Below are 22,624 nucleotides of genomic sequence, written 5' to 3' on the forward strand. Positions count from 1 at the left end.
CTTTGACACCTGTTAGGTAAAAGAGGGTGCTTTTTGGTATTTCTCCCCGTACAGGATAATGATGAAGAGCTTGGACTCGTTTAAAACACTAGCTGTATGACCTGGGAGAGTTATTTAATCCCTCTGAAACTTGGAGCCCTTACCTGTACAATGTGCTTATAATCGGATGAGGTTTTTGTGAACGTCAAATTAGATAATACAAATAGAGTGCTTGATTTAATGTCTGACACAGAGTAAGAGCAAATTATGATAATTACCCCTAATTATTACTTATTTTATGCAAATTCATGTCATAATGATTTGTCCCACCCCTGCTTCTTTTGCCAAGTGCAGGGATGAGATGACCCCACAAATAGAACATTCTTCTTTGTTATGCTAATTGGATCACAAAATAATTCAGAAATGCTGGCAAGAGCCATGTTAGCCTTCTGATCGTGGTAGGTCTCTCTGATAGTCCAGTAACCATGTAATATAGCTCTGATCCTATTACTTTTCTGTCATCAAGAACCTCAATGTCCTGTTTAATGGACACAGGGTTTCCATTTGGGAAGATAGAACAATTCTCAAGATGGCTGGCGGTGATGATTGCGCAACAATGTAAGTGCACTTAAAGCCACTTAAAGATGGTTAAAACGGTAAATTTTATGGAATGTTCATTTTGCCACAACAAAAGTAAGAAAAAGGAGAACGACAATTAAAAAAGCAAAAACAGAACCAAAAACCACTCTCAAAGGTTCCGCACTGCCTGAAAGGTATGTACAAAAGTCTTACCCAGATAGCAAAGGTGTACAAACCTCTCCCATTACTGACGTCTTGCTCTGGTCAAAACCACCGGCTCTATTGCTTTCCTAAATCCACTCATTTGCCCATATTCACCTGCCTATTATACCCTTGTGTTGTATTAATTTTCTATATATTATGATGATTTGACATCTTAAAAAACCTTTCTAAGGAAAGACTCCATCTCCTGGGCTAGCCAATTCTTAGAGATAGTAAGGGACTCCGCGTGCCTTTGACATGCAAGCTAATCATCTACCTGGCCCCTACTCCTCAGGAGGCAATAGTCCTCTGCCTTCATCATCCTGGGGCCAAGGGCCAGAGACTACCTTGCAGCCCAAAGCTCACCCAAATCGTTCAAACTAGCCAGTCATAAGCTGTTTACCCTGCCCTGACCTGGCTTCCCCGTAGAGACCCCAGTAAAGGCCTTGGTCTAGGCATTTCCTCAGATCCCTTATCCAAACTTGCCATTCCTCCCATGGCCCACAGGACTGTGCCTCTCCTTACCAGGAGAACTGTAATGTTAAACTTCTTTCAAAGGCATTGACCTCTCTCTGCAGTCATCAATCCCCTTTATAAATGAAGACCTGGACACAAGACAGCCCATCATCCCTGCCTTACGCTCTCACAGCCCCTACCCTCACTCAGTATAGGCAGACACCAGACCAAAAGAATATATGCAGGAGGAGGTAGAATAAGAGGCTGGTTGGGAATAACTGGCATATAGTCAAGAATAATTTTAAGCAATATACTACAGATGGGAAAATACAGTAAGGATTTGATTGGAGCTTTCCTATAGCCAAGTGCAACTGCCCAAGTAAAATACAGTTAAATAAATTCTTCCCTTTTTAATTCATTCATTATTTATTATGATTAATTATTATTTATTCATAATTATGCATTATTCATTATTATTCATCATTATCATTATTATTTATTTATTTATTCATTATTAAACCAATAAATATTTATTGGGCACTGACTATACGCTAGGCAATATCCTTGACCATGGTAGTGGTCAAGCAGGGACCACAGTGAAGGGTTTAAGTTTTGTTCCTTGTATGTGGTTTTGTCTGGGGAGGGACAGAATGCTACCTTAATTAACTGTGTTTTAGAATACTAGAGCTGGAAGGACTTTCAAAGACCTGCTTGTTCAGTACCTACTCTCCCTCTTCTAAACCCTAGAATCTGGAAGCTCAAGAGACGTGCCTTTCCTAGATTACGCATCCAACCAGAGATAAAAGGAAGGTAGATAACACATCCTGTGTTTCCTGCCCCAGAAAAGTGTGAAGCGCCTCTACCTGATGACAACGATGATAAAAATGGCAATGATAATGAGGGTGAAACACACATACCTTGTCAAAGCAGACAAGGTTTAATTGTCCACATACATTGATCCTCTGGGGGCTGATGCAAAAGATGCCTCTCTTCTTCAGCCTCTTCTGGGCATAGATAATACCTGTGGTCAGAGCAGCAGGTAGAGCAGGAGGGACCGCAATTGTGATGACATCAAGGGCTTTCTTCACCACCTCCTCTGGAGGCTCCTGGTACATAAAGTCACTCTTCAGCTATTACAGGTAAATCAGTCCTGAACAGCGTGGTGCATATGACTTTTTTCCTCCTTTTTGTTTACTTCTTTAGGTCAGATTCCCAGAAATGATGAGTGGGTCACAAAGTATGCACGGTTTATGGCTCTCATAGATTTTCCAAAGTGCAATGAAACAGTTTGTAATGAGTCATTGCTGCTACCAGCAGAGAACAATGTACAAATTTGCCATGGCCTCACCAACATGGGGTATCCAGGTTTTATTTTCAGCTTCTTATTTAATAATGCCAAAATACTATGTTACTGGGATAAACATATTCTCAGATCGAAAATGAAAACATGGTGTAAGAAGTGTACAAGATGAGAGGCACTGTTGGTAGCTCAGGAAACAGCGTTTTGCCCCTCTAGTTCTGATTGTTATAATATTACTTGGGGATCAATCTCTCATATTGGCGAACTGTGAGTACATGTGCAGGTATCAGTATTTGGCTTTGTTTCCCAGGTTTATAAACCATAGCTGAGATTAAGGTTAACATGCAGAGTATAAATTACCTCCATGAGTGTTACGTGTGCATGTAGTAAAAGAACAAAAGCAACTTACCCCGTTGAGCACATAGACGCACAAAGTATAGATCATCCCAATGGTTGCTGTCCCTACAAGGCACAGGAGGAACCTGATGGCATCCCTGTAAAGCTTAAAATTCATTGGCTTCGGGTACAGAATGGATCTCACGAGGTCGCCTTTTGCAGTGTTGAATCCTGAAGTAACAAACACACAATCCACATTCTTAGGATGACAAATCCTACTACTAGCACGCTTCTAAGCCTCAACATGGCCTTTGTTTTTCTCTAGAGATATTTCAACAGTGCTTAAACCCAAACACAATTAAAGGATAATTGGGAAGACACCTGAGTGCTAGAATGGAAATATCTTACTTTTTCAGAGCCTATTCCCTTCTGATCTTTCTTCTCTCTACTTCCAAAATCAATGTGACCCAGAGATAGGAAACCACCACACTGGGATCAGAACACAGCCTTGCCCAATATAACTTCATTTTAAGGAAACGACTCACACACACACACATACACACACACACACGTTACTTGAAATTAAACCATAGGACCCAGTAAATACTGATGGACTTAATTTCTAATACTTTTCAGTGTCAAGTTTTCAATTTCTTTTAAAAATTTTTTTTAATGTTTATTTATTTTTGAGACAGAGGGAGACAGAGCACGAGTGGGGAAGGGGCAGAGAGAGAGGGAGACACAGAATCCGAAACAGGCTCCAGGCTCCGAGCTGTCAGCACAGAGCTCAATGCAGGGCTCGAACCCACGAACCGTGAGATCATGACCTGAGCTGAAGTTGTACGCTTAACCGACTGAGCCACCCAGGCGCCTAAGTTTTCAATTTCTAACCCTGGCTAGAAAAACTTGGGATTTGGGGCTAAAAGATCTAAGTTCTAGACCCAGGTCTTTCAGTGACTAGCTATGTGATTTTTTTTTTTTTTTTAAGTTTGTTCAGATTGTGCTGACCTCAGCCTATTTATGTACGAAGTGGGAACAAGCATCTTTGCTGTGCAGGTTTGATATATAGAGATAGTTTCTAAACTACAAAACATGTTAATAGTAATTATTGTCATAGGTATTTTGTTGACTAAAAGGCATGTGCCATAGTGCAATTCACACTTGAAATATGGAACTTTAATAGGTTTGGTTCGTTATCGAAAGACTATTGCTTACCTAATAGATTTCAGGCACTAGACACACTGAGCAAAAATATTTCATTAAAGTAACATACCAAAGAAGGGATGCTCACTCACCAGTCTGCAGCACCACCGCCCTCACGGTCCCGGAGCATGTTCCCTTAGCTTGGATAACCTCTGTCCCACAGAAAAGGACATGCCTTTTATAGTCGGCTTCACTCTGCGTTTTCCAGGGCATGGAGCTCTCCATCTTGGGCAATGGAGTTTTAGTGACTGGAATACTTTCTCCTATAGAAAACAAACATCTCATTTAAATCACGTATGCACTCACTAGGCATGCGGTGGACGTTTGTTATAAGCCTGCAGGGGGAGGCAGGGACAACCCTAGGTATTAGGGATACAAGGAGATTGTTTTTTAGGAGATTTGTAGTCCCAATAAATAAGAATAATGTATTATAAATACTATAAGTATTGTAACATCCAACAAGGACATTAAAGAAGGCTAGAAATAGCTGTGTAGGGAATAGCAAGTTGTGAGGTCCAGAATGTGGGGCATGGGGAGTGAGGGGCCATGAGACCTGTGCAGGAAACCAAAGCAGGGAGGCCCTAGGTGCACATATTTAAGTGTTTACATGGTTTTTGTAGGCATTAGTGGCAGAAGGGAGTGGGGAGATATTTAAGTGTTTTTTTCAGGAGAGTAATATCATATTCATGTACAAGAGAGAGAGTACTCTATCTGCAGTACAGGGAATGGATTGAAGTCTGGTGAGGTTGGAAGCTGGACATCCAGATGGAGAGAACAAAGTCTGACTTATGGCAGCAGGCAGTGAGAGTAAAAAGAAGTCCAGGAGCTGAGAAATAAGAAGGTAAGAAGTTACAAAACTTGGGGAGGGTTTTATATTGGGAGGTCATAGGAACAGAGAAATTCAAAATGGCTTCTTGGTTTCCAACTTGGGGAAATGAGCAGAGGGTGGCATTAGTCATCAACAGAGGGATTATAGGAGGAAGGAAGAGTTGCTTTATGTTCACCACGAGTTGCAGATGTCTTGTGGGATGGCTATGTTGAGACGTCTTGCATTTATTTATTTGAGTCTGGAGTTCAAGGGAGAAGCCTAGACCAGAGACATTTACTCAAAGTTCACCACCTTACAGGCTATGATTAAAGTCACAGGAGAGAGAAGATTACTGAGGGATCAAGAGTGAGGATAGAAGAGGATAGGACTAGGACATAGCTCTGAGCACTACCAACAATCAGGAGCAGCATGGGCAGGTTGCTATCTTGGACAGTTAGGGAAGAGAGTTTTCCAAAAGGAAAGATGGTCAGAATCATCAAAAGCAGCAGAGAGGTCAACAAGAAGAGAAATCTAAAGAATCCATTGGGTTTGGCAATTGGGACATGGGTGACTGCTGCCAGTGACATGGAAGGAGCAGATAGCAGTGGGCTGAAGTGCTAATACAGGGTGGTGAATGACGTTGAGGAAGTAATTAGGGTCTGATCTGTGGAATAAACCTTGTAAAGCCTTCCACTGGCCTTTGAAAAGTGGGCAGTACAAAGTCAGAGATATGTCCCACTGTAGTAGGGCCACTTTTTGCCAGAAGAAAGGTACTTAGCATTGCAGAGGTCCCAGCACTAAAGGAATTTTACAAATCTACGGATTCCTTATATGAAGAAACATGGCCTGCCACGCATTAAAAAAATTGGGGTGGGGGGAGACCATACGCCTGGGTGGCTCAGTCGGTTGAGTGTCTGACTTTGGTTCGGTCATGATCTCACAGTTCGTGAGTTCGGGCCCCATGTTGGGCTCTGTGCTGACAGCTCAGAGACTGGAGACTGTTTCCGACTCTGTGTCTCCCTCTCTCTCTGCTCCTCCCCTGTTCATGCTCTGTTTCTCTCTGTCTCCAAAAATAAATAAACATTAAAAAAAACCTTTTTTAATAAAAAAATAAAAAAACATTTTTTGGTAAAGTTACATAGAAGAAAGATACATGTTCTTGTCTCCATTTCATGCCTTCCTGGTCTGTCCTAGAGAAATGGATTCAATTTTGGCTTCAGTGGGAACCACAGTATGTCAATGTGTCTTCTCAGCCCCCTAGTCCATCTGTGAAAAAACCTTTATGATTCTTCTTTATCTTACAGAAATGTTGGCACAACATCTCCTCAAATGTGCACTCGTGAGAACTTGAAGCACTGTGATCCCAAGGTCTCTTCTCTCTGGACCTCAGCTTCCATATCCATGAGATGCAGTGACCTCTAAGGTCCCTCCCTGCTCTAGCAGCATACTACTTAAAAATGAAATTCAATTAGTCCTAAAGTCCCAGTGTGTTTTCAGGCAGCAGATGTGTGACAAATCCTTTGTCGTGAACCTTTTCACATATTCAAGCCAAGGCAGGGAAGAGCTTGGACTTGACCTTCTGGGTTTCAGGATGTCATCAATAGCTTTCATATCTTCCAAGTTTATCAAAAGATATAATTTATGTGAAAATACGGAACATAAAAGTCACAGATGATTTGAAATGTCTAATGATCTCTACAGTCTTTTAAGGTAAAGCGACAGGGTTGCAATAACCTTTGTTCAAGAAGAAAATGCTAAGCACTCAGAAAATTAAAACTGTATCAAACATAGGACACAGAAAGCAGCTTTAATTTGAACTCTCCCATCCAGAGCAGGACAGTCAAGTAAGAATTGTGGGAGTGTAATATCCCACAGCAAGCCCCAGCTTTGCCACTGTTGTTCTGATAGAGAAGGAACCTGGGAGAGCTTGCCAAGGCTGTAAGTTGTGAGACAGAACCGTACCTGTCAGCATGCCTTCATCTACCACACAGCTGCCATCAATCAGGATGGCATCGCATGGCATTTGCACTTTGTTCCCCGTCAAAATTAATAGATCTCCGGGTACCAGGAAGCGTGATTCCAGCTCTTGGACTCCAGCTGAAAGTGTGAGATGGCAGAGTCAAGTCAGATTTTTTTTCTCACAACAACTAGTCCAACATCTAGCTTAACTGGAAATCAATGAAAAAGCAATGTGGATGGAACTGGAGGGTATTATGCTCAGTGAAATAAGTCAGGCAGAGAAAGACAGACATCATGTTTTCACTCATAGGTGGAATATGAGAAACTTAACAGAAGACCGTGGGGGAAGGGAAGGGGAAAAATAGTTTCAAACAGCAAGAGAGGCAAACCATAAGAGACTCTTAAATACAGAGAACAAACTGAGGGTTGATGGGGGGGTAGGGGAGAGGGGAAAATGGGTGATAAGCATTGAGAAGGGCATTTGTTGGAATGGGCTGGGTGTTGTATGTAAGCAGTGAATCGTGGGAATCTACTTCTGAAGCCAAGAGCGGACTATATACACTGTATGTTAGCTAACTTGAGAATACATTATATTTTTAAAAAAGGAAACTATTCCTCAATGTTGATTCAAAATCTGAGAACAATTAAGAGAAAAAAGTAATAAATTGCATAAAATGAAAACAGAGAAAAAACCTAAAGACAAATTTAGAAAACGTATTTGAAATTTACAGTACATTACATTACAAAAGATTAATATTCCTAATATATAAAGAATTCCTGAAAAAAAGGGATGTACAGCAAATGACTATAGCAAAATTGCTAGAGATGTTAACAATTCATACATGCACACACACACACACATACACACACATACACACAGAGGCATACGCACAATGCAAATGGCATGCTAAACATTTGAAGAGATCTCATTCTTACTCATAATTTAAAAAATGAAAGTTCCTTCCCTCCTACCTACCTTCCTTCCTCTCCTCCCGTCTGCTTTCTTTTACCTTTTTCCTTCTTTACTCAATCCCAAAGCTAGAGGGGTTAAATAAGATAGGCATCCTTGCAGAAGGTTGGGTGGTGTGGGGTGTGGGGGCAGCCTGCTGCAAGTTTTGGAGCCTAAGCAGAATGGACAGGTGTTCACATGACCCGGTGCAGGGTGTTAGAGCCCAAGGAGGGAGAGAAGGGCCACATTGGTGACAGTGGCCTGGTGTGGGATGTTGGAATCCAAGAAGGGTGAAAAAGGGTCTACATGGAAGTAGGGGAGGGCATCAGTAATGATGGATGTTGGGTTCCGCTCAGCAGGGATTGATAGAATCAGTAGATATAATGAGGCTAATAGGAGTCAGGTTTCTCATAAAGAAAGGAACTTACAAATATAGATGGAAATATACCTAGAATAAACTCTTTGGTATTAGATTAGAATTAGAGACAACAATGTAAACTGATAGTTTTCAATAGATAAATAGGGAAATAATATAGATATAAATGTATGTGTATGTAAGAACACGCATATATAAAATACGTTTGCTTATCTTTTGATATACATATATTCACTAATTCTGTTCTCTGAGAGGGCCTGGGAGCAGTGAAACCCCAATAATAATGTGCATATCTAGTGCCCAAATTTTGGTTTCTAAATTCTATTCCTCTTCCCAAAAAGAATCCTTGTTCCTTAAGGAAATGGCTGATTATAAGGCTGGGCCAAGAAAAGTATCATAAGCTAGAACATTTTGTTGCTCAAGGAAATACGGAGAAAGAAAAAACATCAAAACCAATTTAACAGGTTTTCACTGCCTAAATGTGTAACAATTTGAGCATCACAGTAAATAAAGATAAATGAACTATAACCCATCAAATAAAATAGGAATTCATGAGTCCATATGATATAAGTACATGGATGAATAAATGAGGAGAAAGATAGTTTTTTCCTACAGTAACATTACAATTAATGTAGGAGAAAAGATAAAATTAGAAAATCACCATTTGGCAACCATCAAAGTAATAATTTAGCCAAGAAATAGCAATGGATACTACAACTAGTGGGTAAATTTAATGAGGATAGTTTATTTATATCATCTCAAATTATCTCTCAACAAAATATTTATTAATTACAAAGGGGAAAAGAGTAAATTTACAGTGGAGAAACCTAGCAGGTACTATTTAGCAAAGTAATCCAAATTAACATCACCAGGAATAGGACAAATTTAAATTATGTAGCACTTGAGAGGAAGCAACAAGGACATAGCATCACTTCTGTGATATCCAGCCAAAAATGCATAACCTGAATTTAACTATTAGGAAACATCAGACAAATCCAGATTGTCAGACTTTCTACAAAATAATCAGAGTGAAAGGAATCAAAGTCACGAAAATCAAGGGAAGATTGAAAAATAAAGAGATATGTTGAACAACACCATTGTGTGATCCCAAATCCTTTTCTATTAAGAACATTATTAACCACTGGGAAAATTCGAATAGGGTCTGAGCATCAGTTTCTATTAATATATCAATATTAACTTCCTGATAGTAACGGCTACACTGTCATTTATGTAGGAGAACGTCCTTGTCTTTAAGAAACACACACTGGGGCGCCTGGGTGGCGCAGTCGGTTAAGCGTCCGACTTCAGCCAGGTCACGATCTCGCGGTCCGTGAGTTCAAGCCCCGCGTCAGGCTCTGGGCTGATGGCTCGGAGCCTGGAGCCTGTTTCCGATTCTGTGTCTCCCTCTCTCTCTGCCCCTCCCCCGTTCATGCTCTGTCTCTCTCTGTCCCAAAAATAAATAAAAAATGTTAAAAAAAAAAAAAAAAAAAAAAAAAAAAGAAACACACACTAAAATAGGTAAGAGTCATGGAGCCTTAGTTTGGCAACTTACTCTCAAATTGCTTAGGGAAAAAGTTATTTGAACTATTCTGGCAACTTTTCTCTAAGAGTCAAGTTATTCCCTTAAAAAAGAAAAAAAAAATAAATACATACATATAACATTGCCCATCTATATAATTAGAAAAATCTAAAAGTTTGCCGGCATAGTCTGTTGACAAGGCCATGAAGACACAGGCACTCTCACAATTTCTGGTGTAAATGCAAGTTGGTACCATCTCCATGGAAAGAAATTTAGCAATATGTACGTAGCAAAAGTACATACACACATCCATCCTTTAACTCAGCAATTTTACTTCTCGAAATCAATGCGAAAGATAAACTGGTGGCAATATGAAAAGACATATGCACAAACAAGCCTTTTTACTTCAGCACTATCTGTAACAGTAAAAACTAAAAAACAACAATAAAAAACATACTTCAATAGAGAATTGGTTGAATAAACAATGGCTCCGCCATACACAAGAGTACTATACAGCTGAAATCACACACGAAAACTATTTCTATATCCCATTATGAAAGACTCTCTATGAAACACAGTTAAGTATATAAATACACCTGAAACTGGGGCGCCTGGGTGGCGCAGTCGGTTAAGCGTCCGACTTCAGCCAGGTCACGATCTCGCGGTCTGTGAGTTCGAGCCCCGCGTCGGGCTCTGGGCTGATGGCTCGGAGCCTGGAGCCTGTTTCCGATTCTGTGTCTCCCTCTTTCTCTGCCCCTCCCCCGTTCATGCTCTGTCTCTCTCTGTCCCAAAAATAAATAAAAAACGTTGAAAAAAAAAATTTTAAATACACCTGAAACTAATATAGCATTCTATGTCAACTATACTTCAATTAAAATAAAGCATGTAAAACATACACACCAGGAAATATAAGTTAAATGTGTATGGCATATCCCTGTCATCTAAACAGCAGTATAAATATATATAATCTTCTGTATACATGCGATACAGATATGGATATTATATATAACTTTTGTATCCGTTAAATGTAAGAATAAATCAAAAGCAAACAAAAATGATTCTTATAGAGATTACACAAGGTAGATAAAGAGGGATAGGAGCCTGACTCTCCCAAATGTCTTGTCTTATGGATTTAAGACCTTTAAGATCTTTTGAACCATGCAGATAGTTTATGTAATCATAATACACATTTTATCTAATTTATAATTTATACATTATATATATAATTTTATTAAATTTATACATTTATATTTTATACTATATATATTTGTGTATAATATCTACATAAAGGAATACAAAAAACAAATTTGAAAAGCTAACACTAAAAACCTAAGGCAAAATGAATGGGATGACCCTATCAAATTGTTGACATAAACAGAGAAGAATCATTTTGAGTAACACTGAAACGTAATTTTTTTAAAAAAATGTATAATTTGTACATTTGAAATGGCATATCATAAGTGGGAGAAAAGAAGAATTCCAACAAAACGTGAAATTGTTTTTAGGAATTACATTCCTGCAGGGTGTCTTGGTTTGCTATTCTAAGATTAGTGTGTATAAGGAACAGAGCAAATGAGTAATTTGTTGCTATCATTGAGAATCAGGACACTTGAGATAGAGAAAGGAGAGACAATCAACAATCAACAATCAACAAAGTTAAGTAAAAAGCCCATAGCTCTAAACTTGAATTAGAAAGGCCAGTACGAACTCATAATGTATTGCATCTTTAAGAAATTATTTCCTGGGTGCCTGGGTGGCTCAGTCAGTTAAGTGCTGACTTTGGTTCAGGCCATGATCTCGCGGTTCGTGAGTTCGAGTCCTGCGTTGGGCTCTGTGCTGACAGCTCAGAGCCTGGAGCCTGTTTCGGATTCCGTGTCTCCTCTCTCTGCCCCTCCCCTGCTCACACTCTGTTTCTCTCTCTTTCTCAAACATAAATAAACATTTAAAAAAAGAAATAAATTATTTCCTACATCTGTCTCCTAAAAAGGCCTAGCAACAGTGACTAACATGTAGAAACGAGCACTTCTAGTGCGCTGTTTGAGGTCTCTAACTACCATTACTAAGAGCTCTTTGGAAAAATGGATGTGTCCAGGTTTAGAGCAGAACTGTTCCAGATGAACGTGGAATATCATACCGTATCAGAAAGCAATAAAATTTTCAAAGACTGCTGAAGTCATGGCAAAAGAATTCAGAAGCCAACCTGAGGAGGCACTCAACGGCCAAAGATGAGACAATTTGAGCACAGTAAGAATAAAAATTGCCATGGAGAGAAATGTACCAACAACGTTTAACATGATACATCCATATTGACTCTAAAAAAAAAAATCCTTTGGATAATGCTAGAGGATCAACCCATTATTTTCAAAGCTGGTACATAAAAAAAAAAATCAAATATTAATCTTTTATTTCTTAAACAAACTGAATCTCAGGGTAATGAAATAGTTGAGGAGGGTTTTTCTTTACTGAAATATTCCGCTTAGTGTGTGAAGATGGTATGATACAAGTAGAAATTTGAAACTCCTAATGAAATAGTAAATCTAGGTCATAAACATTTGTTTGCTAATGTCACAAAAAGAAGATAATCAGATAGTATGCACCTCCCATTTTAGAAGTTCACAATATCAGAGTACCTGGGTGGCTCAGTTGGTGAAAGGTCTGACTCTTGATTTCAGCTCAGGATGATCTCACCATCCTGAGATTGAGCCCCACATCTGCCCTGACAGTGTGGAGCCTTCTTGAGATTGTCTCTCTCTCTCTCTCTCTCTCTCTGCCTCTCCCCTGCTCATGAGTTCTCTCTCTCCTTTGCTCTCAAAATAAATAAATAAACTTAAAAAAAAGAAGTTCACTATATCAACTATAAAGTATTCTTGCCAAAAACTCAAGCCTTGGATCTAACTACCAATTTACAGGAATTGCAAGCAATAGAAAATCAAGTTAAATAATTTTATGAATATGCAATCAACATACCCCAAACTGTAGAACCCACAGGATGAAGCACTTCCTTTCTTCAACAACAACAAAAAAATTTGCAAGGAAAATGTAAGATATGGAGGAGGGAATGTGTAGAGTTAAAATAAACTTGAGACTTGGGGCCCCTGGGTGGTGTAGTCGGTTAAGCATCTGACTCTGGATTTGGGCTCAGGTCATGATCTCACAGTTTGTGAGAGTCGGCTCCATGCTGACAGTGTGGAGCCTGCTGGGAATTCTCTCTCTCTCTCTCTCTCTCTCTCTCTTTCTCTCCAATGTTCTATCTCTCTAAAAATAAGCATTTAAAAAATTATTATAAAAAATAAACTAGAGGAGACTTATCAATCAATTGCAGTATGTGGACTTTATTTAGATCCTGATTTGAAGATGTATATACATGTATAAACACACACTGGTGACTCAACTAAGAAAATTTGAATACTTCTATATAATTGATTTTTTAAATTATGGAGCTATTTTATTTTTTTTTAGGTAAAGAAATTTAAAAGGAATTGTTATATTTTGCATATATACTGAATTTTTTTCAAATGAAATCACGTGATATCTGGAATAGCAACAAAATAAATATAGAGTGAAGGAGGTAGTAAGACAGTTGGAAAAAAAAAGATTCAATGAGCTGATAATCATTGATTCTGAGTGAAAGCTACATGGGTGTCATTATTGTATTCTCTCCATTATTGTCTGTATGCGAAATGTTTCATCATAAAAAATTAAGCAAGAAAATGACCAGATTATTTTTAAAAGGTCAAGATTCACTTCCAGCCAAGAAGTAGTAAAAAAGAACAGATTTATCTTCCCATCAGAAACAACCAAACCCATACAAAATATGTGAAACAATGGTTTTGGGGCACTGAACATAAGCAACAAAAGAGAAAACAAGTGAAGGTGCCTTGCAATTGCTTAGTTTACTGCCTTTAGAGACTTCCCAGGCCACTGTGCAGGGAAGGGGAACCCAGACAAAATCCAGAGGTCTCTATGAGTTCAGAATACAGACCCAAGAGTGCTTAGAGATGAATCATCACATGCATTTGAGGAAACTACTGGCAAACGAACAATTGAACATTTACATTTAAAAATACCATTCACAAGACCATCAAAATCATGAAATATTTAAGAATGAATCTTAGAGAGAATGTGTAAGGCCCACACACCAAAAACTGTGAAATATTGCTGAGAGAAAGACCAAATTAACCAAAATCAAATAAATGGAGAGACATACTATGTCCACAGGTCAGAAGACTCAAATTTATTAATATGTCAACTTTCCACAAATTGATCTACAGATTTCACACAATCCTAATCAAAATCTCATCATGGTTTTTTTTGTTGTTGTTAGAAATTGATAGGATGATTCTAACAGTCCTATGGAAATGCAAAGGGCCCGATATCACCAAAGCAACTCTGAAAAAGAGAACAAAGTTGGATGACTGCATTATGCTATTTTAAGACTAATTATAAAGCCACCTTGTGGCTTTGGTATAAAGACAGACAGATAGATCAGTAGAATAGAATAGGGAGTCTAGAAACAGATCTGCCTGTATATGAACAACCGATTTTTTACCAAGATGCAAAGGCAACTGAGTGAAGAAAGGATAGTCTTTTCAACAAATGATATTGGAACATTTGAATGTCTATTTGCAAAAAAAAAAAAAATGAAATTCAATCTTTAAAAAAATTCAAAATACAATATAGATCTAAATAAGAAACCTAAAACTATGAAAATTCTAGAATCCAATGTAGTTTTTGTTTGTTTGTTTCTATTAATCTCTGAGGGAGACTAAAAACCAGAGCCTTTACCTGTCTATCATTAATTTAACGTTATCTGATATGACTGGCCATTATAAATTATGAGTTTCCAACAAGATTCAATTATCAAGTAGAAGAGTTATAAACAAAATAAGACTCAATCAGATTTTTAAAATCCAAGTGAATTTTAAGAACATTTTTCTCATCTCCCAACATGTCTTCCCAATTTTGTCATTCTGTTGTCTGTTCCTTATTGTACATCAAAGACCTCAGACGAAGTTTTTTTGTGATCATTAACAGACAAGAAAGAATCCCAAATATTTCATGGTTTTAGATCCTGGCTTAAAAGGGTCCCAGAATGACCGTGAAGAAGAAAAGCTTCACAGCAGGCAGAACTTTACTTATTACATTAATTTTCCTATTGTGCCTGAAAGGAGAAATAACTAGAAGACCAGATCGATACTAATTTACAGTAGGAAGCAAAGGATTGTCCTGAAAGATTGAAAGTATATTTGTCCATTAGAAGCCTCATTAATGATGTCTACTCTGAAGGAGGCCTTTTACACCTGGAGAAAAACAGAAACAAAAACAATACACTCATGGTTATCAGCTAGCCACCAAGGACTTCACCGATAGTCTCATGAAAGGAATATAGTGGCAGTGTTGCTGATTATTTATGAGTTCAAAGACGTGTTCTTCCACTCACCAAAGCTAACTTGGTTATAAACCCTGCTAAGCACCCAATTTGCCAGCAGCAACCACAAACTCTTAGCCACCATAAGTAAATAAAGCTAAGCAAACAGCCTGGTTTTTGCTACCAATTGTTCAAACAAAAACACGGCACTTAATTTAATCTGAATGTGGCTTTTTTCTCTCTCATGAAGGACATTCCCCTTTTGGAAAGAACCCCATCACTTGGAGGTCTGAGAGGAAGGGTGACAGGGGGCATCACCCTGCATTCTATGTAACATTATGATCCTGGGACCCAAATCATTTCTGTTTGGGCTACAAATTTTATAGCTTTTTATTGCTTGTCTGTGTGATAGAAAAGTATGCATTGTAGTTGTTAATTATAGCCCTCTCTCCTCCTGAGAACCAGGTGTGTTCCAACCTAAGGGTTGGATAAAGAAAGACTAGAATTTTGCCACCAGGTTATATTCATAATTACTATCCCATTTTGAAAACTATGGATTATTTCTTGATGAAATGAGTTATTCAGACTATTCAGTCCTTTAGGAAAGTGTCCTACTTGTACTCCCCAACTTCATATGCAACAAAGTTGTTAAATATTGTTAAATCTGTTCAATCTACCCTAACCTTTAACAAATTTCCCAAATGTGGGGGATTTCCAAGGAAGGTACCAGCTTGTAACCCTTCATTTTGCAAAGGATGTCTCATGTTGGGATGAGCACTGGGTGTTGTACGGAAGCAAATTGGACAATAAATTATACTTAAAAAAAATAGTACTCTTTATAAAAATTAAATATTATAGGTTATATAAAATACATCTAAATAAAGCTTTTAAAATTGAAAAAAAGAAAATAACCAATATTTCCCATTGTATGGTTATAAAAATACATTTTCAAATAAAAAATACCTCACATCAATTTATTGAGTAAATATTCATTAAGAATTTATGTATTAAGCACGGGGCGCCTGGGTGGCGCAGTCGGTTGAGCGTCCGACTTCAGCCAGGTCACGATCTCGTGGTCCGTGAGTTCGAGCCCCGCGTCAGGCTCTGGGCTGATGGCTCGGAGCCTGGAGCCTGTTTCCGATTCTGTGTCTCCCTCTCTCTCTGCCCCTCCCCCGTTCATGCTCTGTCTCTCTCTGTCCCAAAAATAAATAAAAAATGTTGAAAAAAAAATTAAAAAAAAAAAAGAATTTATGTATTAAGCACTTATTTACATTAGGACAGCACAGAAAAGCTTGATAACCTTGGATTAGACAAAGATTTCTTAGATCTGACACAAAAAGCATGATCCACAAGAGGAAAATTTGATAAACTGGACCTTAACAAAAGTAGAAATATCCACCCTTTGGGAGACACTGTAAAGAGAATGGAAAGCTAAGTCCCAGAGTGAGACAAAGATATTTGCAAGGCATCTTTGTGACAAAAGATTTGTATTCAGAATACAGAAAGAAATCTCAAAAGTCAATTAATAAAAGTGAATCTAGCAGCACAAAAATTTTAACTTCACCAAAGAAAATATATATGTAGAAAATAAGCACTTGAAAAAGTGGTCAGTGCCATGAGTCATTGAGGAAATGCAAATTAAAATTACAATGAGATATTATTACACACCTGTTAAAAATGGCTGAAATTAAAAAGACTGAGCATACCAAGTGCAGATAAGAGTATGGGGCAACTGCAGTTCTCATACACTGCTGTTAAGAATGTAAAATAGTACAAACACTTTCTAAAACAATTTCGCAGTTTCTTAAAATGTTAAACACTTACCTGCCATATGACCTAGCCATTTAGCACTTTTGTATTTTCTTTTTCTTTTCTTCTTCTTTTTTTAAATGTTTATTTATTTTTGAGAGAGAGACAGAGAGCAAGCAGGAGAGGGGCAGACAGAGAGGGAGACACAGAATCCGAAGCAGGCTCCAGGCTCCGAGCGGTCAGCACAGAGACTGACGCGGGGCTCGAACTCACAAACCGCGAGATCATGACCTGAGCCAAAGTCGGTCACTGAACGGACTGACCCAGCCAGGCGCCCCACAGTTATGTATTTTCCCATAAGAAATGAAAGTGGATGTCCATGCAAAAACTTGTACACAAATTTTCATAGAGGCATTATTTATAATAGCCCAATACTAGAAACAACCCAAATTTCCATCAGTAGGTGAATGGGTGTACAAACTAGTCTATCCATACACTGGGACTCTACTCAGAAATAGAAAGGAATAAACTATTGATATACTTAATAAAATAGATGCATTTTAAAATAATTATGAACTTTGATTCCAGTAAAATTAACCCAAAATATCTTATAAAAGACAAAAAATGCCCACTGTACAATGCCATTTATATAAAATTCTAAACATGCAAGGCAGTTGCTTGAGGATGGGGATGGGTAGGGAGAGGTTACAGACAGAAGGAACTTTTGGGGTCAATGGATAGTCATTATCTTTATTGTGGTAATAGTTTCATAGATAGTTACAAGGATGTACATAAGTCAAAATCTATCAAATTGTATACTTTAAATATGTTCAGCTTATTGTATGTCAATTTTACCTCAGTAAAGTTCTTTTTAAGGTGAAAACATATCAAGTCCTTCATTCCTTTAAGTAAGTGCACCAGAAACACACACACACACACACACACACACACACACACACACACACGAAGAGGAAAGTAGTAGCAACAACCAGGAATACAAGTTTAAATCCCGTTTTGATTCCTTATGAACAACACACAGATCTAAAATAATGAGACTTACCTCTTCTTCCACATACGGAGACTGTAATGCTATTATGTGACTCAACTAGGTGGTGGAGCTTTACAGATTGCTGAAAAAGAAGAAAGGAAAATGGGAAAAAAGGCTTTTCTACTTGAGGAGAAGTCCCAGGTATTAATTCAGTAAAGTGCTAGTCTCTTTAAAGATAGAGCACTGACTTGTTCCCAACTGAATGCACTAGCTAAAAATGAAAGACCAAGCAGCCTATTAGTTACCTGAAAAGTCATCCAACTTGCTGTGCTGTTCACCAGCAGTAAGAAGTATGTGTTCTTTGATAGAAAGAAATTTCCCAGCATGCTCTGTTCAAAGTAGTTTTTGATGACCATAAATTTGTATTTAGTTCTTTCAGCAGAGAACATCAAGAACTTGAGTCATTCAAGATAAATGTTCATACCTAAGTAGCTTTGAGAACTAAGCAATATCTCAGTTTTGAGTTATTCCACATCAGAGTTCTTAATCTGTAACTTTACAAGGAGTTTTAGTGGTGCCTACTATTCCTCATAGTATACATTGTTTTAATATATGAAATACACAGGACGTTGACAGTGAATCAATAAGAGGATAAAAAAGAAAAACACAATAAAATTACATTTGATTTCACATTTTTAAAGAAAGTGTTGTGTAAAAGAGGGGTTCCTGGGTGGCTCAGTATGTTAAGTGGCCGACTTCAGCTCAGGTCATGATCGCAAAGATCGTGGGTTCAACACCCGCGTCCGGCTCTGTGCTGACAGCTCAAAGCCTGGAGCCTGCTTCGGATTCTGTCTCCCTTTCTCTCTGCCCCTCCCCCACTCATGCTCTGTCTCTGTCTCTGTCTCTGTCTCTCAAAAATGAATAAACATTTTTAAAAAAGAAAGAAACTGTTGTGTAAAAGAACTATCTGGTTCTAGGGGTTAAAACTCCTAATCATCTAGTGTATTCATTTTTTTTTCTTCTGATTTTGCCATTTATGACACCCCCTAAACCTTCTAGCATAAATCATTTATAAATCTGATTAATATGTCCTAAGAACAATTAATAGAGTAACACATAGTGAAAGACTGTTTTGCTATTAATGTATCCTTTTATTCATTTTTTCATTCACTCAGCATTTATTACACAAACTCTATGTGTCAGGGACTATGCTAAGAGGTGGGGATAGAATGTTCAAAAAAAAAAAAGAAAGAAAAAGAAAAAAAAAGATATAGTTCTTACTAGCAAGGAATTTACAAACCACTGGGAGAAATATATTTATCAAATAGTCACAAACGTAAATGTATCATTACAATCAATAATTAAAAAAAAAAGGTATGCTTTTGGAGCATATACAGCCCATAGAAGCAATAATAGAAAACTTCCCTAAATAAGTGACTTTGAATCAAATCGGTTGTTGCATCTATGAGTCTCAAACTCAAAAGAAATGTTTGGGCTGGAAATATATACAAATTTGAAAGTCATTTTAGAACTCATTGGTATATACAGCTATCAGAACAGTGAAGAATCTCTCAATATACATACATGAAAAGGCCATGAAGACATACTATTATGAATAATAATAAAGCAAGGTTGGAGATTACATAATGATGCTACCTTTTACATAAGAAAGAAGGAAAAACAAGGTTCATATATTTGCATTTGCTTGACTTGCCTAAAAATTTCTTCTGAAGAAAACACAAGAAATAAATGTGGTTGCACAAGTGGAGGGGAAGAGAAAGATAGAACATACATTGTACATGCGGTAGAGTATACATTGTATAGTTTGCATATTGTTTTGCTTTTGAGACACTGCCTCCCCCACAAAAGGCCACTAGAGGAGGATGAACTATAAAAAAGATTGAAAAAGAGCAACTAGAGAGGATGGAGAGTGTGTTGTCTCTGAAGTCTCAGGGAAAGAGCGCTTCAAAAAGAAGCAACGGAGCAGTTAACTATCAATTGCAACTGAGAAGTTTAATAAAAGCTGCAGCGTGAAAAAAAAAAAGTGTCTGCAGTAGGAGGGAGACCATGAAATCAACAAACAAAAGACCAAAAGTCCAATAAAAATTAATGAAGGACACGAATACAGTTCACAGTGAAAGAAATGCAAATAGCTTAGGACATGAGCAAGTGCTCAACTTGTAATAGAAAACATGCTGTTGAAGTTATGCAATTCTATTGTCACTTATATTGGCAAAGATAAGGGAAACCAACACTCCTCTACTGTTGGGAGGAGTGCAAATTAGTATTACTTGTTTAAGATGCCTTTTGAGGATGCCTATGAAAACAATATACCTAGTTTATAATTAAGTAATTTCAGGTATAAAAATTTTATGTCTCTATGTCAATATATATAAGCACACATATGTATACTTGTTATATCCATATGCATGTGTAATATAAATACACATAATTTATGTATATTTATAAACACACATATATGTGGATGTGTAAAAAGATTCACGTGCAAGAATTGTGATTGTTTTAACAGCAAAAGACTAGAAATAATCTAACTATCCATCAACATCAGACTGGTTTAAAAAATTATGGTGCATCTAGAGAAAACATATTTGGGCAGACATGAAAGATATTTAACATATATTAGGTGGAAAATGGGAGCGAGCGCACAACAGTGCACATAGTGTTTCCATTTGTGTGAAACAAATTAGTGCCTGTGTGTTTAATACTGCTCAAGGTCATAGAACTTTTGGTCTCAGTGAATGCCTTTGGAAAGGGAACCTGGATACTGGGAGATCCAAACTGGGAGGGATATTTACTTTTTATTTATACCGTTGTGTTCTATTTGAACTTTAAAAAAATCACGTGCATATATTACTCTTTCTATTAAGAAAAAAATAACTAGTTTAAAAAAAGGAAGTTTTTAATTTTTATTTTAAAAAGTTTATGTATTTATTTTGAGAGACAGTGAGAGAGCGCGCATGTGAGCAGGGGAAGGGCCGAGAGAGAGGGAGAGAGAGAATCCCAAGCAGGCTCCAGGACCAGCTCAGAGCCCAACACCGGGCTCAATCCCACGAACCGTGAGATCATGAACTGAGCCGAAATCAAGAGTCAGATGCCCAACTGACTGAGTCACCCCAGGCGCCCCTTAAAAAGGAATTTTTAAAAAAAATGTTATAACCACCTATGGCCTTAAGATTATAGTGGTGATCTTAACAAGAGTTCTCTAATGGAGTCACCAGAGAGGAAATCAGGTCAGTATAGTGAGAAGAGACCAGGAGATCAATAAGTGACAAAAGCACGCATAAAGAAGTTTTGCTGTAAAAGGGAGAAGAGAGGTAGAGTGGTAGCTACAGGTGGAAGCGGGGTCAAAAGAAATGGTTGCTTCCTTACTTGAGCACATTTAAATGCTAACAGAAAGGCCCTTGGGGGAGGGAGTGAGGAGGTCATTGAAGGACCACAGAAGCACCCTGAGCAGGTCAGAGAGGATGCTTTGGCAAGCACAGGCAGGGGCCCTTTCTCCTCCATAATGGGAGAGCAGGGCAGGTGGGAGACAGAAACAGAGTCCTTTGACAGTTGGAGAGTGGGGAGTTGAGCAAATTCCTGTCTTCTGTCTTCTATCTTCCTTGTGGAACAAGTGGTGAGATTATCTGCTGAATTAGAGAAGTGGACTATGAGATGAACAGGAGATCTCTCTCATGGAGAAATATTTGGTGTGAATTCTTAATTTTGAGAATGGGACAGTGCATTGACCAGGGACCTACAGAAAGCTTGCCCAGATAAGGATGGAATTCATGGATTTAGAGTGTCATCAACCAATCTGTGCTACAGGACTTTTTCCCAACGGCACCTAGATCCCCTGGCATGGGTATAAAGAAAGCCTAGTGTTGGACTCAGGCTTTGACAAATAAGTACTGACCAACTAGAAAAGGCAAAGAGTCATTATGAAACAGACCCTTCCACCTTGCACCCTCTCCCATCATCTTCAAGATTCGACAGTATTCTCTGTACATATTTTTTCACTTATGCACAATTCATAGATATTTGTAAATTCCTCTGGCTCATCAGCCTGAATAAACTAAAGAGAGGAGGAAAAATAACTTGGAAGGTTAGGAATCAGGATGTAATAGAAGGAAAAGGACTAACGTTGTTGAGTATCAATATTTGTGCTAGATATTTACAAACTTGGTCTCATTTATTGTGGAGTGGGCAATGGCTATTTCCTGATTCTTCTTTCTAACAGTATTTCAATAAAGGTCCTACTGTTCCCTTTCTGTGGCCACAAGATTGGTGGGGGAAAAACTCACCTCTCTGAGATCATATACCGTCAACGCTATGGACGTGATGGACATGATTATGATGGCAAAAGCATATTCCTTATAGTCTTCACTAAACCACAAACAGACACTGAAGAGTTGAAATATGTAAAATGGATTTAAAACCTGTTGGCAGACACAAAAACAGGAAGGCAATGGGGATATTTAGTCTTCGCCCTGAGCTATTCATTGACTTGTTTGCTTTCAAAAGCATCTCTGTGACACCAACCACCCCATACAATATTCTCATTCTTACTGTATTTATTCAGCAATTGTCATGTGCCAGACACTGTGCTTAGCAACTTTACCTGAATTTTCTCATTTAATTTCCATAATTACCTTATTACCCAGAAGCTTTTACTTATCTCCATTGCAAAGATGGAGAAGCTGAGCCTCAGATCTCGAGATCTGAGACATGAGATTCTTGAGAAACTTGCTGAAGGTCACACAGCTGCAACAAATCACAGAGTAGGCCTTGAACCCGGGGAGCTGACCCTGGAGCACTTACTTTTAATCACTGCTGCACCTTATCATTCACAAA

The 22,624-nt window shown here is 38.1% G+C and overlaps 1 protein-coding gene across 4 annotated transcripts in view; it reads right to left on the reverse strand.

Annotated features, from left to right (window-relative positions):
* Positions 1-22,624, reverse strand: part of LOC131512343 (probable cation-transporting ATPase 13A4) — a 155,598-nt gene that overhangs the window by 49,884 nt on the left and 83,090 nt on the right. For 3 of the 4 annotated variants that reach the window (XM_058730867.1, XM_058730866.1, XM_058730869.1), the window contains 6 exons: positions 22,075-22,209; positions 17,843-17,912; positions 6,825-6,959; positions 4,147-4,317; positions 2,925-3,082; positions 2,133-2,321 (listed from right to left, as the gene is read on the reverse strand). In XM_058730867.1, coding sequence (XP_058586850.1) covers positions 2,133-2,321; positions 2,925-3,082; positions 4,147-4,317; positions 6,825-6,959; positions 17,843-17,912; positions 22,075-22,209 — 858 coding nt within the window. The remainder of the gene's footprint in view (positions 1-2,132; positions 2,322-2,924; positions 3,083-4,146; positions 4,318-6,824; positions 6,960-17,842; positions 17,913-22,074; positions 22,210-22,624) is intronic. The other variant, XM_058730868.1, reaches the window with a different exon arrangement.

This window comes from Neofelis nebulosa, chromosome 5 (assembly GCF_028018385.1).
Source record: "Neofelis nebulosa isolate mNeoNeb1 chromosome 5, mNeoNeb1.pri, whole genome shotgun sequence".
In the NCBI taxonomy this organism is placed as follows: Eukaryota; Metazoa; Chordata; class Mammalia; order Carnivora; family Felidae; genus Neofelis; species Neofelis nebulosa.